This window comes from Xiphophorus couchianus, chromosome 11, assembly GCF_001444195.1.
Source record: "Xiphophorus couchianus chromosome 11, X_couchianus-1.0, whole genome shotgun sequence".
NCBI lineage: Eukaryota > Metazoa > Chordata > Actinopteri > Cyprinodontiformes > Poeciliidae > Xiphophorus > Xiphophorus couchianus.
In genome coordinates, this window is record NC_040238.1 from 26,391,381 (window position 1) to 26,408,739 (window position 17,359).

At 38.9% G+C, this 17,359-nt stretch overlaps 1 protein-coding gene and 1 long non-coding RNA gene across 2 annotated transcripts; one reads left to right on the forward strand and one right to left on the reverse strand.

The window, feature by feature from the left end:
- Positions 1 to 3,870: 3,870 nt before the first annotated feature.
- Positions 3,871 to 16,053, forward strand: dgat2 (diacylglycerol O-acyltransferase 2). Its single transcript, XM_028031337.1, has 8 exons — positions 3,871 to 4,197; positions 6,668 to 6,796; positions 6,876 to 6,983; positions 8,387 to 8,457; positions 10,952 to 11,156; positions 11,485 to 11,659; positions 12,832 to 13,016; positions 13,933 to 16,053. The coding sequence occupies exons 1-8, from the start codon at positions 4,158 to 4,160 to the stop codon at positions 14,085 to 14,087; spliced, it is 1,068 nt and encodes a 355-aa protein (XP_027887138.1). The 5' UTR covers positions 3,871 to 4,157; the 3' UTR covers positions 14,088 to 16,053.
- Positions 8,758 to 17,237, reverse strand: LOC114153068 (uncharacterized). Its single transcript, XR_003597267.1, has 2 exons — positions 17,054 to 17,237; positions 8,758 to 9,140 (listed from the first exon to the last, which is right to left on the reverse strand). It is a non-coding gene; the product is annotated as an uncharacterized LOC114153068 (long non-coding RNA).
- Positions 17,238 to 17,359: the final 122 nt, after the last annotated feature.

Genomic DNA, 17,359 nt, shown 5'->3' on the forward strand with positions numbered 1-17,359 from the left:
ACATACCGTAACATTTCCCGTTTCATTCCCATGATTTTGTCACTTTAATGGGAACAAAATTTATTTTTTTATAAGATATTCGTTTATATTTTTTAAATATAAATTTGCTGATATTCATATAAGCATATGTACATAATTCGTAAGTTTTTATAATTTTTTCCGACTGGTTTAGTGCTTACTACATCCTTTAAAAGAAAATCTTTACTTAGTGTCTTTTTTCAAAGTGTTATACAGCATTAAATTAAATAAAGACATGTGAAGCTGCAGCTGGTAGCCGGATAGCCTAGTAAATAGCCTGCTACCATGCTATGTAAACTGTGAAACTGCAGTTTACGAACAGGTTTGTATGTCATAGTGGCGCAGTGGGGCCTCATAAGCAACCTAACAATTCGTAATGCAGCCATTTGTGGTTTGATTCCAGACTTTGGGACTTTTAGCTGCACGTATTCCTCGTCTCTTGCTGTCTGAACGATGAAGACCACCAAACCTGTGGACTTTTTTATTAAATGGGAACAATTTGCCTGGATTTATACTGGCATCTCTTATGCCTTACAAACTCAGTTGTTATATTGTTTGCTGTTGCTGTTTTATGCTAACCACATCAAGACTTGGCCATAGTCTTTGGATTTCAGCTTCCAACACCGTCATACTACGTGAAGTACATACTTACTCTTGAACAATAAAGCAAGTCTATAATTTTCTTAAGATCTGCACGTACGCTGCCTGAGGCATCTGATCAATAAAAATTATTCTGTGTTTGTTTTAAACCTGATAAGGCCGTCTGTGAACTTTGGCAGAAGAGTGAAATATGAGACAGCAGTAAGTGCTCCGATATTTCCACATTACACAGAGGGCAGAGTGGACAATGCCCCGGTCATTACGACACCGTCTGGGCACAGCTTCTGTCTGAGTCTGTCCTGGACTTTGCAAAACGCTGACTGTGGGGAAAATTTAAAGCTGAGATGTGATGCAAAAGATCCAAATCACCAAGAAATAAGCATCCACTTTGGGAAAATAATGGATTTCTGCATAGAGACGAGGAGTGTATTCATACGGCAGATAGCTCAGGAGTCTGCTGTGTGGAGAAGCTGATGACTGATGTCAGGTAGCTCTCAGGTGGGTTTGAAAGACCCAAGGATAACAACATTATTGACTTATTTTTCAAGACTCCGATCAAAGTACAAAGGAAATCACTGTTTGTGGAATCGTGCAGTACATCTTATCTTAGCTATCCTCTCACAAAAAAGACAACAACAGTTCAGAAATATTTATATTCCAGCTCAGTTCATAGATGGGTTTCAGTTGACATCTGGGACATAATATCCAGCAGCATAAATCAACTGTTTTATTAGAGCTAAATAATACATAAAATTTTATCTGTCTGTGAACTTTGGCTTCCTATTTTTTTCCATTGCTCTAATGATTTCCTAATGAAATGACTGGAACAGTTGATAAGACCCCTGTTAATTCAACAGTAACTCCAAGAGCCTTATTGCCCTGCAACACAGAAATCCTCAGATTTTAAGAAAAATTATGCATTTATTTATTGAACAGATTGCATTATTCAAATGTTTAATTTTGAGCAGATATAGAGTATTAGTCATAAATTATGTAAAAATTAGATTAATAAAAATTAAAAACTGACCTAAACAGTGAGATAAAAACCCCTTAAATTTAACCTCAAAAGTGATAAAAAATATTCGTGAAACCGAATGACGGAGAGCAGTCAACTGAAATAATTCTAATGTGAAAAGATATTAGACACTGTACAAGTGCAGAGATGCACAGTTACATTCCCGATGTGGCAAGTTGTTTCTCAACACCACTTTCGTGTCAAGGACAGTTTCATAGATTTCATACAAAGGCTGTGAATTTTGGCCAGGTCCATTCCTGGTGTCAGTTTGGGGACGAGTTGCATCAGATACAAAGTACAGCGAATGTTTCGAATGATAACTCAAACTTGTTTTAAATTCTGCTGAGGAAAAAGTCTGATTTAATATATATAAAAAATAAAAAACACCGGGGCATTGTTTTAATAGATGGTATTCATTTAAAATTGATTTGTCATCCTTTGCTATGTTAAACTACTTTAAGGTTAAGAAACTATTCCGTCTCACAATCTGTAGATTAAATAGATTTTACAGATTTGGAAACATTAAGAGACTCTTTGGTCTTTAAATGCATCAAGACCTGTGAGAAGGATGCACAGTTTTTAATCTTTCCAATGAATTATCCCTATCTGGTCACATATTTAAAATCAGCACAGAAATTAATAAATAAATGAGGGATTTTCTAGAGGACCAGTAATTTATATAATCGAGATTTAAATGCATTATTTATCAAACTCAGATCTACTCATTATTTGCTTTCCATTGATTCATCAATAAAAGGACAAACACAAACAAATCAAAATCTAACAAAGTAAAAACAAACAACCAAAAAGATAAAAAAAAACCTTGAACAAAAATACACAAAAACACTTTAGCATACAATTAAAATACATAAATAAATCGTTTAAGTTAGCTCAGAGTCATCACAGGATACTGAACAACCAATCAGAGAAGAATGGGTTATGTAAAGTTACAAAATGTTAGATAGCCACTAAAAAATAAAATAGATTCTAAGAAATGCCATCACTCTGAGTTCAAAATAAAATCCAACCATTATGATTGTGAGAAGGACTTTGACATACAGTGACATGCATTTAAACAATATATCACAGGAAATAAAAAGACTGTTTACTCTTTCTGCTGAGATACATCAGGATGCTGTCTCTTTGAAATAAGAAAGCGTTTTCACTTGACTGAAAGTCTTGGAGGAAAAATGGAGAAAAGCAGGTGTTGTCGGTGAAAGGTCAAAGGTGTTTCGGTGTGTTCTGGATGCAAGTCATAAAACATGGTTCAACTCAGAAGTGACAGTAAACACAGTAGTTTATACCTATTTTCAATGAGATTATTATCCATGTTGCCCTGTTGAATAGGGAATTCTGGAAATGTAAACATTTAATGTTTTTTATATTATTATTGTTATTTTATTGTTACAAATAACAAAAACAGGGAATAAAAATTGGCCTGTAATATATATTAATGGTTGCACCCACATGTACTGCTTAGCTCAGGAACCATATAGATGTGTGTAGATTATCAGTGTCAATTGCATAATTGAAGATTGTAGAATCACCGGCGTCATCATTTGTTTGTAACACAGTGAACAAAATGTGCTGTAGTGTTTTAGAACCCATTAACTTATTTATGTCTTCGCAGGTTCGTTTTCGGTTCGTTCGTTTGTTAGTTTGGCTTTTCTCTTTGTAATACGAACCCTATCTGTTGCGTCCGTTATAAAGATTGATTAATTGATACGTTAGCAGGGGTCTCCAAGTCCAGTCCTCAAGGGCTACCATCCTGCAACATCTCTGTTGAAACGCACCTGGATCAAATAAACTGCTCATTACCAGCCAATTGCAGAGCTGATTGGATGCTGGTGAGGGAATTCAGACATTTTGGAACAGAGATGCATCTAAAAGTTGCAGGACGGTACCCCTTGAGGACTGGACTTGGGGACCCCTGTGTGAATAGTCCTCAAAGCAGCTGTCCTGGGTTCGACTCCCCTTCTCTACCTCCTATTTCCTGTCCTTTTTGACTCATTATAGGCCAATAGTGCCTAAAGAAAATCTTGAAATTAGAAACAAAGTTTAGATTTCTACTAATTTTTTCTTTTCATTTGTGGTTTCTAATCAAGAAAAACAATATAAAATCAAAACTTATCAGCATGTTTAGAATCCCCTCCACCTGATGCAGAGGTGGAGGCCGGACTGTTTTCTCCAGCAGCTGAGCTGACCCACGTGACCGCCCTTCATAAATACACAGAGACTCCTCGTCTCGCGGCCACTGCTTTAACAAGTTTTGCCACGCGCGGCTCCGCGTGTTCCCGCACCTCGCGGACGCTCTTAAACTCACCGGTAAAAAGCCTCGAAACACACCTCTGTGCTCCGTCCTCTGTGCCCCGAGTAAATGCCCGCTCGGCTCTTCAGTCAGCTGCTGCTGGACGCAGTGATGTAGAGGAGCTGTAGGGTCAAAGCGACAGCCAGCCAGCCAGCAAACACCTCACGGTTAGTTGTTCTGAAACACGTCAACCAGCGACACAGAGACGTCTGAGCCATGAAGACGATCCTTGCTGCATATTCTGGAGTCCTGAAAGGTGAGGCTTGATTTTTTTTTTTATTGCATTTTGATACGAAAGTAATGCTCAGAGAGATCAGGGATGGTCCAGTTAGGATTTTTAGGATAAAGACACGAGCATTTATTCACAAATGCTTAATTTTGGAAGGTAAATGTGCTAAACATTTTTACAAAGATGTTGCATTTTTGGTATATTTATGATGAAACTGTAAGTTGTGCAGTTTTGGAGAATTTGATTTGTATTCTCCAACTTTCATGTATTCATAGTTTTTTTTTTTTAGACTAGTCATTGGCAGCAGCTGAATGTAAATATGGAAGAGCAAAATTGAGCTGATTGTTTTTTTTTTTTTTAAATAAAAAGTTTATTGTTGCGCTAAATGTTTATCTTGTCACCCAAAGTTAAACATTACTCAAGTCAAATAAAGACCTCTGTTCAGTGTTGCTTTGCTGTATTTGAGTTTAGTTAATTTATCTTTGCAAAGGGCATACAAAATGTGAATAGTAATAAAAAACCGAGTATTTCACTCACTCTGCTCTTGCTATTTTTTTTCTTCATGCTGTATCGGTTCTTGTAGCTTTCCAGCACTAATTTCAAGCCAGCGTTTTCTAGAATATGAGTGATGGGTGGTGCCCCTTTTGTTTCAGTGCCATCGTGATCCTTGTTTTTCTTTTTTTTTTTTTTTGCAGCTGGAAATCTTTCTAAAATCCCAAATTCGACATTTTGTAAGTGGGAGGGAATGTCTATAATCCTTTGTTCAGCCAGTTAACTGCTCATGTGCAGCAACAAGTGGGGGAGGAAACTCAATAAATTATATGACCCTTTCTCTGGCATCTCAAGAACGTTCAAACCTTAAAAAAGGTTTGACAGAGAATGTTTTCAGTTCAGAAACAGTAATTTGCTTAATGTTTTGCACTGTAGCTCTTGATACCTGCAGCCAACACATCTGGTCCCCCACCTCCTACCTCTCAGTGCCATTCATCCCACTTTGATTTTGACTTTAAAATCATGAGTTGGGTAAAGAAAATGAGCACAGAAGAAGTTAAAATTGTCCCAGAAATGATTGCTATAAGTAATACTATCATTTTGAGTCGAGCTAACATAGAAATAGTAGCATGATAATGCTAGTTTTACCGCTCAAAGACTAATAAACTTCAATTTTGTACAGAATACTTCACATATATCCAAATGAAACAGAACAACTAAAAACAATGAATAAAACAGAAACACCCGAAACCATAAACAAAATGAATGATCAAAAAAGTACCGTCATCAGAATGGAAATGATTGATCTCTTTTTAAAGTATCATGCGATTAATTGATCAATTGGTAATTGCACCAAGCTTAACCATATCTTCTGTTATTCACCATTATATGAGCTGAACCTGCTTTGAATTTTACAGATCTTTTAAAGCACGTGTTTTACTTATCCCTTGAACAACCACAATGTACCACATCTGCATCTAAACTGTGCTATCAAACTGAATATATGGGCACATATCATTATTTCTATGAAAAGTCAGACATTCATGGTGCTGTAAAAGATGTCAGTTTGAAGAATGACTGGTGCATTCAAGGAACTTAATAAATATTTCAACCTTCTAGGCTCTGTTTGCGCCACATCAGGTACAGGGTGAGATGCTCACACACAGATGTAAACGCACGTCTTGCTAGCCTGTGCTCATCAGCAGTGAGAGCCACATAACAAAGAGTTGCACCTCTGCAATTCCATCTTCTTTTTTTTTCTTCCAGATATCTGCTTGGCAACGCTTTCAGCACAGGAATGTAAATAGATTTCCACTCCAAACACTAGAGCCAAAATATAGATTTCCCCATTTTCTCCAGGATTATGTTCATAAAACCATTTGTGTGCAGTCTGATCTATGTGTACAGTAATAAACTATTTATTTATTTACACTTATTTTAGTCCTTTACAGTGGGCCCCCACCACCTCATAAACACTGGCACAACAGCATAATAAAACTCCTGATATTCTGGGGGATTTTTGGTTTTTGTTGACACAGTAAATTTTTCCTCCTTTGCATACTCCTTTGAAAACTTTCTGAGGAGATCCCTCCCTGTACAAATGGAAGTACAGTTCTAGCCTCCAGCTCTGATGCACATTGAACCAGTGGGAGCCTTAAGTAGCTGCAGCATCCTTGTTTACAAGTATTTACTAACTGTGAATCCTGGAGGGAGGTTATTTTCAGCGTCCCTAGATGGGATTAGATGGCAGCGTATTCCTGGTTCTCTTCCTTCATTGGCTCTCAGCGTGACAAGCTTTAGTAGCCGTTAATGTGGCCCTTTGTCCTCAGCGCTCACATGCCCAGTAGCTGATGCCTTTGACGGCCTGGAGCAGCCGGTGCTGGTGGTGAGCATTCGAGGCAGCGGTCCTTTCAAATGAAACGACTGGACACTGCCTTTTGGGAAATCATTAACTCTTTGTTCAGACAGATATTGACCTCATCTTCCGTACTTTGTGTCCACCCAGGCACCGGCTCCAGCATCCTCTCCTCCCTGCAGGATCTTCCGTCAGCCCTGTGGCCCTGCAGCTCCAGGATGGAAAAGCATCTGCAGGTCATCTCTGTGCTGCAGTGGGTCATCTCCTTCTTAGCCATGGGTGAGTGTTTGTGTGTGTTAGCTCTTTGGTCTCAGCTTAAGGATGGACGTTTGGTAACTTCAAGCCCCTCTGCGTCTAGGTATAGCCTGCACGCTGCTGTTGGTCTACATGTTCTGCACCGATTGCTGGCTGATTGCCGCCCTTTACACCGCCTGGCTCATCGTTGACTGGAACACCCCAAAACAAGGTTAGAAAACAAGTGTACGCATGAGAGGATAGTGAAACCTGCTACTTCTCCGTCACAGAGTGCGAACCTACGTGAGGGCATGCAGGAACGTTGCTGGGTTGTCATCATGACGTCATATTAAAAAGTACAGTGACTAACTGTGTTACCACGGTGTTGGGTAAGCTCTTTTGTAACAACGGACAGAAACAAGGAGTGCATTGTGTGTTGAATGGTTCCCCTCACAAAATCGTCAGGACACGGTACACTTCCTGACAGCATTGGTAGGCTTCATGGATCAATACCAATCCATCAACTCTCATGGTTTATTTGCGCGCGTTTATAAAAGGAATACATTTTGTACTCTCCTTTATATTGTTTTATAAACAAGTCGGTGATGCCGTGAAGCACAATTCCCATCAGAAATATAACACAATACAGGTATTTTTTGTCTCTGAAGGACAATAAATACAGCAGTTCTTCATTTTATATTGTAACTCTTTTCACTCGGATCTCAATTAAACAGTTTTTCAGCGTGCAGCCTCCAAATATTCAACCGTAAAGAAGAAAAATAACATTTGGCTTCATTTTTCTTGACTCTGGTTAATCAATTAATCAGTTAAAAGATAAATACAAATGAGATTGATAATTTCCACTTTGAGATATATTTTATTAAGGGCAGTTTTGCTTACAGAGACATCATAATCCATTTTATTTATTCTTCTTGATTGTCCCATTTTGCATATTTAGAAATGTCTTCTGCTTCCAGTGTTACAAGTTTTTCGCAAAATTAAAGTTTATTAATTATTCAGAGGGCAAACTTGCATCATTATGCCATTATCACTATATTACTTCTACAGGGTCTCAAATCGATATTATCGTACGTTGCAATTTTACGGGGACAGTTTATTGTCCAGTAAAATTTAAGCCTATTTGTGAGATACTGTTTATATCTCCTGTAAAATAGCCCTATTTTTTAAAAAGTGATTTAATAAAGTAAGCCATTTATGAAGCATTTACAAGTGAGAGTAAGTTTGTTAGCATCCCTTGTGTAAAAAGAAAAACAAATAAAAGCAGTAAAAAGGCCTTAAAATATGGCATCGTGAGGCTTGTGCAAGGATGTTAAAACCCCATATAAAATGGTAATTCCAGCAAATACAAATATAATTTATGGGAAATATACAAACATTTCTGAATACGGAGGAAAATAATAAAATGTATTTAGTAAACAGAAATAATTCTGGTAATCCTAACTGACCTAAGAAGGTAAATGTTTGGTTTGATTTACTGTCACACAGTGAGAAAAAGCTCAAGATGCCATCAGATCTAAAGTATTTTGAATATTTGAATATCAACATGACTGGAAGTCATCATTGGTGCTGGTCTTCATTTCTTTCTGTTTAGTGAAGTCTCATTTTTCTCTCCAGGTGGCAGGAGGTCTTCTTGGGTGAGGAACTGGACAGTATGGACATATTTCAGAGACTACTTCCCCGTCAGGGTAATTATGTCAACAGTCCAAAAAAAACTAAATTTTTTTTTTCTATTTGTTTTTTATCGCCCCGCAAGGGGTCTTTTTGTGGGCTCTAGTGTCCCTTTTTCAAAGTAGGCTGAAGGGGGAAGTAGAGGGGGGAAGACGTGCGGTAAACGTCGTCGGGTCCGGGAGTCGAACCCGCGACAGCCACGTTGATGCCACGTTGCCTCTGAATGTGGGTCCGCCACCACGGCACGCCCCTAACCGCTGCTAATTTAAGCAGCTGCAGACTTTAAATATCAGGAGAAAATGCAACCAAAAGAGAAATAAATCGTTGAAACTTTATTTGTTCTGACACTGCGGACAGAGTCCGTATTGTATGACTTCAGCAGCTGTGTTCATGTCTGCTATTATCCTACAGATAAGGCTTATCAGTCGTCTGCTGCAGCGGTGTCCCTTGTCCCGTCTAAATGATGGAGGGTTTATGTTGGCTTGGAGTTTGAGCCTTTGTTCTGCTTGATAGTCCTGTTGTTTCTGACCAGGGCAGGGTGTGATCACCAACTAGCACAAAAACACCCTCACGCTGGCAGCATGCACAGGGTGGTACAGTAGCTGTCACTGGCCGGGTCAAAGGTGAAGGCTGGAGCGTGTTTAAATGATGGTTACAGTCAGCTGTTGATAGGCTTTCTCTGAATCCTCAGCTGCTGAAACTGAAAAGTGACAGTTAATGTGATGGTTCAATTGTGGAGATAGAAAACTGCACTTTTAGTTTCTGGTTTACTGGATCAGATGTATAAAATATCATGATATGGTGCCACTGATATCCTAAAGCCTGATCTAAAGCAACCACTGATGGCACAGTGCTGTTTTAATCTTAAAATTAATCAATGTTTTTTTGCGGGTCTTGATTGAAAAATCTCAGATAATTTCCCTCTTTCAAGAATTTGTGGGAAACTGCCAGAGTAAGTTGAACCGGATCAGAATCCTTAAAAGTTCATTGAGTTTAAGTAGGTCAGAGGATGTCATAATTTATAATTGATTGTAATTTACTAGTATGTGAATTCTTCTGAAAAATGAGACTGAAGAGATATTGATTATCGTCACGAAGGAGGAAGACCGTACAAGACGTTCTTGAATGTAGGAGATGCAGTCAGAGGATTTGATGTGGGGATCGCTAAAGCAGGAGCCTAAATAAAAAGATTGATTTAAGAATAAAAAAACCTTTTTGAATAAATTAGAGAATGCAAGGTATCCATTGATGAACAAAAACCTAGTTTTCAGTTACATTAATGTGAGGGAGCTGAACTTTGCGAATCGTATTGATTTGTGCTGTTTGTTCTGTGCAACCGCTCGTCTTTGCCTATTTCAGATCCAGCGGGCATCCCTCATGTTTGTCTTGCGTTAGAAATATCAATATGACTGTAAGTTGCGCATGAGTCAACGCCAAGCTGAAATACACACTTAGCTCTGGAACCCCCCCCCCTGCCCTCCAAAAAAACAGCTATGTCCTGAGGAATCAATTGGCTGAAGAGCAAGCTTTATCTATTGTGATCAAGCGACTGTTATTTATGAGCTGGAGGCTAACCAGTCAAAGTCTGAGAATATGTTTGTGTGGAAGTGAACACATCAATAAGTTTGGATTTGGATCAATTGAAAAGTGTCAGATTAACACCCCCAAAAAGAACCAAGGAACTTTTCAGATATTAATACTCATTTGCTTCAGTCAGTGAATCTTTTCTCTACACCTTCCCTTTTCCTGTCCAGAATATATCGACTCACGGCGCTACATTTGCAATTTCAAATGTGATCGCCGTTTTCTAATGAAACCTTTAGCTTTGTCTTGGTACGATAAAAGCCTTGTGTACACAATAGGAGGAATCCATGTACTGTGCACAGCTGCTCAAACACCTTCTGGCAGGGTTGTTCATATTTACAGCTTGAGGACTAATTAAAGATCTTGAAATAGTTCAGAAAGTTAAAAGTCCAGAGTTTCCAGTCTGAGCTGATGCATGCCATGCGCACTGGGTCAGTAATTTTATGATCGCGCTTGAGGAGGGAGAGGAGAGCTCTGTCTGGTTTGAGCTGATAAAGATGTCCTAGTTTTAGTAAAACCCTGGCAGAGTTCCCGGATCCTCAGTAAAGACGATTTATAAAAACAATAACAAATCAGTCAGTGTCGTTTTGTTGTCTAATGCCTTCCAGCATATAACATTTAAAAAAAGAGAGGAAAATCACTGAAACCCAGTCAGTTATTTATGATGGTATTGTACTGTAAACTTAGGGCTGGACAATAAATCAATAACAATATGTATCACGATAAACATGTGATCAATATCAAAACGTAATACATCTGATAGAATATTCAGTTTATAGAATATTCACTGAACTCTGATTCAGGACCACACAGCATTCTGGGAGATGTAGGCAGAAGAAAAACCTTTAGCTGGTCAACCTCTCATGACAAGCTAGATAACATGGGTGGCATCAACTGACTCGCTCATTCTTTCTGTTTGTCTTGCAGCTCATTAAAACCCATGATCTGCTCCCGAATCGGAACTACATATTGGGCTACCACCCTCATGGTATCTTCTGCTTTGGTGCTTTCTGCAACTTCGGGACGGAGGCGACGGGATTCTCCAAGAAATTTCCTGGGATCAAGCCATCCCTGGCGACCCTGGCAGGAAACTTCCGCTTGCCTGTCCTTCGAGACTACCTGATGTCTGGGGGTGAGTCGCTGGAGTCGTGTTTGACAATGTTGATAAGTGTATTTGTCTGAGAGCTGACCCTCGTCCTGTTGTCCAGCTTTAACTGTCTCTGTTTACTTCGATCTGCTGATTTTACTAATTTTCATAGAGTTCAAAGCGCTCTGAGGGGGCTCTTTGTTCTGTTGCTTTGCTCATTGATACCTTCGAGACACTGGGGTTACTTCAGAGCATTAGGCATGTTTTGATGAAAAGGGATCTCCCACAGTTCTGTTATTGCATATCTTTAATGTAAATCCTCTTTTCCATGTCAAGACATAATAAAAATGATCTGATCTCTTCCCCATTGCAGGTATCTGCCCAGTGAACAGGCACTCCATAGACTACCTGCTCTCCTGCAACGGGACGGGGAACGCTGTGGTCATCGTTGTCGGAGGAGCAGCAGAGTCTCTGCACAGTGCGCCCGGCATGAATTCTGTCACCCTGAAGAACCGCAAAGGCTTTGTAAAGCTGGCCCTGCAGAAAGGGTGAGTGTCCAGCGTATTACCCGGACACGAACACACCTACTCACCTGCACCAACTTCAAGGTCTCAAAATACGAGCCTCAGCCAAATCCCTTATGAAAATGTCTCTGCAATGAACCACAGGACTGAATAAATCCAGGATGATTAACCTTAGAAAGGTTAGAAAGGCCCAGAGAGAGAGAGCCGCTACCAAATCTTTTATGAATGTGCCGCGCTGTTGAGCACCTCGTGGCATGGACTACCATTTCTGAAAGGTCAAACTGAGTTAACCGGTCCTGACCTGCGCTCGGCAAGACATTAAGCGTCATTATTAACCGCACGGCTAAGTCATTTAGTCACTCTAGCCCAAACATGGCAGGATTATCCTATCACTGGGTGCACCTTTTTCTAAGAAGTTTAGAACTTGCTGGAAAAAGACATGCAGTTATGAAGACCTCCATTCATAGCAATTAGGTTAGCATTGTAACCCACATAAGCCAGGAGTGTTGAGTTCAGGGTGTTGGAATGCACTTTGTAGAACTAGTTAAAGGCTTATAAAATGGGTTGAGGACGATGTTTTTGTAAAAATAATAAAAATGTTGTCTCATAAAATGAAAAGGTTTAAAATACTCCAACAAAATGTCAATCCTGAACATTTCCCTTTTGTGCAATCTCCTTACATAGTTCTTATGCCTCACCAGAACAAAAACTCAAATGTTTCCCCAGAACTGCTGGTGCCAACGGTGTTCTTGTGCAACCTAAACTGACTTTAGGCAACTAGTAAGCTGTAAACAAAAGTATAACCCACCTTCTTTTGAATGTGTTTCTTTTGGTTGTTGCTAAACAAAATCAGGCATCTTGGTTAAGTTAAGACGTATTAAAATTCACACGTTTTCCACGTCTTTCAGGGAGCCATCTGGTGTGATGATTGTTGTCGGTGCCAGGTCATTTTCTGATAGACTGGTTGTATAACAATAAAAGCATAAATACTAATAATGTAGGCTGTAAAACTAACTGGATGGTTGGGTGGAACAGATGGCGATCAGTGGGAAAGAAACGTTTACTAAAGGAGTTTCAAAACCAGCATTCACTAGACACCACTCGAGGCTAAATATTTCTTTCGTTCCTCTCTTTGTGGTTTCCGATTTGTCTTCAAGAATTGGTTGAGTGACAACACTATCTTTGTGAACGCTTAGGTCCGACCTTGTTCCTGTGTACTCGTTTGGGGAGAACGATGCCTACAAGCAGGTGATCTTTGAGGAGGGGACCTGCTGGAGAGCTCTGCAGAAAAGGTTACAGAAGATGTTGGGCTTTGCCCCGTGCCTTTTCTACGGCAGCGCCTGGGGCATCGTGCCCTTCTGCAATCCCATCACCACAATAGGCAAGTTTGTTTGCAATAGATTTTGGTTATGCACTTAGATACCCTACTTCACACCACTTTGAACTTTTTGATATTTTATCACATTGCAGCTACGAACGTTGGCTATTATATGATAGACCAATGCAAAATGGCCCACAAGTGTAAAGCTGAAGGAAAATTATGCATGGTGTTCAAAAGTTCTGCAATAAAAGAAATCTGAAAAATGTGCCGTACATTTGCGCTCAACCCCCTGAAACAATGTTTAACACAACAAAGTTTCATTAAAAGTTTGTTGGCGTGTGTCTCTACCAGCTTTGCATTTCTAGAAACAAATGACAAAAATGCCTGAAGCTGATGTTGTGTGGAGAGAGTCTGAACATTAATGTTCAAGTTTTGCCTCTGATTTTCTTTTAACTGGACCTAATATGGTATTTGACTAGGCCATTCTAGTGTATGAATTTTGATGTTCTGTTGTCATTCTGGCTGTGCCAGACTTTTTTTTACTTTTTGGTGCCCCATGAATTTTTAGTTCCAATATATTTTTATACTATGTAAAACTCACAGGTTCATATCAGGTGAGTTGCATTAATATTTTGAGATTTTTATGAACATAAACAATACTCAAGTATTTGCAAATTATTATGTTATAGTACTTTTTTAAATTTTATTTTTTGAGAACATGGAGCAACTGGCCAGGGGACATATTAAATCTATTATAGATCGGTTCATACTCGCTGATGTATAGGACTCTATACATCTATTTATTAGATAGTGGATGGGTCACCAAAACTGGCATCAGCCCAGAAGCCCACATACTTGAAAATCCGGCCCTGGATAAGCGTTGCTGTACTGCTGAAATTAGAATTTCCACACCACTTAAGTTTTTTAGACCCTCTTCAAGATTTCTTTAACAATGTTTCTTTCCTCCTTGTTACAGTTGGGGAGCCGATCACAGTGCCTAAAATTGAAGACCCAACAGAGGAGATGGTGGAGCTGTACCATGGAATGTACGTCAGGTCTCTCCTGTGCCTTTTTGACAAGTACAAGACCCGCTTTGGTCTGAAAGAGAGCGACATCCTGCACATCCAGTGAGAGGACGAGGAGCTCCTGCTGAACTTCCCTTCTTGCCCTGCCTCAGCGGTCTGGTTTATGTCTGGACAGCGAAACCGTACACATGTTGACGTCTGGTGGAAAACAAACGGTTTTCATACTGTACACTTGCACAGCTGTAGCTTGAGCTCAGGAAAATAAGTCTGATTTCAAGAACAGAGGCCTCACTGCAGAACTTTTCTTTTTTTTTTCTGGACAAAGTTACACCAAATACAACATCAAAATCAAAAGCTGTGCCTTTTTGGAAAAAGATTTCTGATGTGCACTGTCTCATCAGTGCAGAGGGGGGTAACCTCCACTAGATGGAGCTGTAAAGTAATCTGGAAAACCTGCCAACATCTTCCATTACCTATGCATTAATATACTACTTCTTGTATGCTTTAGAACCATATAACATGCTAAATGCACAAACAATGCAAGTGGAAAGCACCACTTTAATAATGGGTCAACAAGCCCAAATGTTAATTGAGCCAAAGATGTGTTTTGTCCCCTCAACCCTTTTGAATGCATTGATTAGATGTACACAGTGTACATTTTCTACAGGCTGGATTGACATGGTTAATGGACAGTACACATGTGCTTGTAATTGTCATTGCCATAAAGTATTAATTGTATTCAGCTGAAGGGATAAAGCCTGTTTGACTTGTCCTTTCAAGAATATTTCTCACGCACTTTTTTTTTTGAATACCGATTATCCTCTGGAGATTGTCTTAGAAAAAATGCCTTTGATAATCAGATTCTGCTCAGAAAAAGACCTTCCTGCTGCTTTGCTTTATGTTCTTGTTTCTCTCATTCCAGGTTTCAATTTGAGAAAGGTGGCACTCATCTATGCAATGAAAACTGAAAATGTTCTGTCCTCAACTTTCTTTCTTCTTTTTAAAGTTTAGAGCAGAAGTTAGAAAGTTGGGGTCAGTTAGAGAACTGAATGCCTGACACCCGATGGTTCCAGTATGTTGTGTGTCTCAGAACTGTAGCTTAGGTGTGATCAATGAAAATAAGTAAGTTGATATTAACTTGACTCTTGGTACATCTTTGAGTTCAGTACTTATTTGAAGTGAGGTTCTGTTGAATCCTTCCAAGGAGTCAATAACCTGAATTGCCTGAAATATTTAATTTTTTGGTACATCCTTTAGTGTATTTGTTGATCTTGGAGACCAATACCAAAGCATACTTTTGTCTTAAAAGAACTCCAGTCTTAAAAATATGGCAACTTTATTTCCATGAACCTTTAAACCACTGTCATGTTTGCTTTGGGGGGTTATTTACTTTGAAGTAGATCATTACTTACACAGGAGATGGAGGCTGGAGATGGTGTGCCACCAACGATTGTTCTGTGTGCAACATTTGATGTGCTTAATTCACAGTAACGAAGATCTCTGATGGCACTCTGCTTCCTACCTGAATTTCCTGTGTAAATAAAAATCAGATGTACTGTACATAATTGCCCAGTGCAAGCATAATGATGGTTCATGAGGACATGAAACTGCGTTCAAGGAAATTGCTGCTTTCTTTTGCGGTAGGTAGGAGTTGATTTAAGAAAGCAGAAGTCCGTTTTGGTTTTTGCCCCTCGCTAGCTAGTTGCTAGCTTTAGCATTGACAACTAGTCTGGATTAATGCAAAATAAAGTTTGTGGACGAGATTGATTTCTTGCAACCTTTGAACAGAACCTTACTTCAAATATGTGGAACTATCCCTTTAAGTTATTTGGTATTTGCAGGCATTTCTAGATCCTTCCTAGACGGAACAAGGAATCATCTGATTCAGTAAGTCTGCAACTTCTGAATGACTGTAGTCGGTAAGCTTGAAGAGCAGTTTCCTCTTGTCTCAACACTGTGACTTCCTAAGAGTAGGAAAATCCTTGTGATAAATCTCAGAGCAATAAAAAACAGGAGATGCCTTTATGATGCCTTTCATTATTTAAATTAAATTTTTGTATGTTTTCAAGAGACTTTGTTGTCCTTGCCTTTTTTTTTTTTTTTTTTTTTTTTAAAAAACATTTTCTGCCTGTTTCAGTTGCACTGTTGAACATCCTGTACGTAACTGAGACTCAGACATTTTTGGATAATTAGAGTATCCCTCTGACATGTCAAAAGTTGCTCAATGAGAAGAAACCAACACTGGTTGCCCAGAATCTACATGCCTTGGTGCAAAAATATTACCATTTCAACTTTTCAATATTTGGTCACAGCTACAAACTTTTGTGTATAAAGATTTCAGTCTTTAGTTCTGCAAAGCTGGTGGAGAGACCAGAAGGCTTGCAGCTGTAATGGCAGTGAAGAGTGTTTTAAAAAAGATTTTTAAAACACTCCCCCCCCCCAATAAAATACGTTACATTTTGTGGTTGCAACAATACAGAAGTGTGAAAAAGATGAATAGAAATAACTTTTGGGAAAAAGTATAGATGTTTAAATCACAGCATTTGTTTGGCAAAAGTACTTAACTTTTGTTTTACCACCAAAAACAAGTCTGTTTTCATATGTATGCTTACTGAAACAAACGAATCAGAATTCCTTTATTGCGTTTGTGCAAGAATGCATAACAAAATAAAATAAAAAAATCAATAGGTCAGCTAAAATCCATATAATACAAAGTCCTCTGCTTATTTGTAAAAAGATGCAATGTGGTGGTGTCGCCCCCTGGCAGTTGAATGGTATTATGTAAGTGACTTCCCGTAGAGTATTTGACTTTCTTATTTATATGTTGATACAAACTACACTTTTTTAGTGTAACATTTAACAGAAAAAAATAACATTGTATAAAATTGCATAGTCATATTCAAAATTTTATAAAATATAAAATTGTTTATTCAGCCTTTTTACTGTAAAACTGCAACTTTTTTTTTTACTTAATCTTTCAGATAAAATAGATTTTATTGTACGTTCTTTATATCCTCAATTCCATCATAGTTGTATTTATCTAAAGAATGCTGAAAATATGTAAAAACTTACGTTTCTGGTGGCCTTCTATATTCCACATGCTCTTGTAATATTGTGTTCGAATTCAGTGATTTTCTGATAGAAAAACTATGAAGCCCAGCGTTTATCTGTCACCTGCATGTCACGCTGCTCATACAACTTCCTCATATTTCGCAGATTTGACAGATTTCCACCGACTCTAGGCGCTTCCTGGTTGATAAGCAGCTCCTTCAGCCAATAGAAATGCACCTTGCCAGGAATAAGCCCCGCCCTTGCTTGACAGATGCCGCTTTAAGCCAATCACGGACGGCAGTGACGTACTTCCAATTCAAAGACGGA

What these genes read in the sequence shown, in the direction of transcription:
- dgat2 (XM_028031337.1), top strand. Translation starts at nt 4,158, where the DNA reads ATGAAGACGATCCTTGCTGCATATTCTGGAGTCCTGAAAG. An exon ending in ATATTCTGGAGTCCTGAAAG is followed by an intron (nt 4,198 to 6,667) that starts GTGAGGCTTGAT and finishes GTGTCCACCCAG; the next exon opens with GCACCGGCTCCAGCATCCTC. An exon ending in AGACTACCTGATGTCTGGGG is followed by an intron (nt 11,157 to 11,484) that starts GTGAGTCGCTGG and finishes TCCCCATTGCAG; the next exon opens with GTATCTGCCCAGTGAACAGG.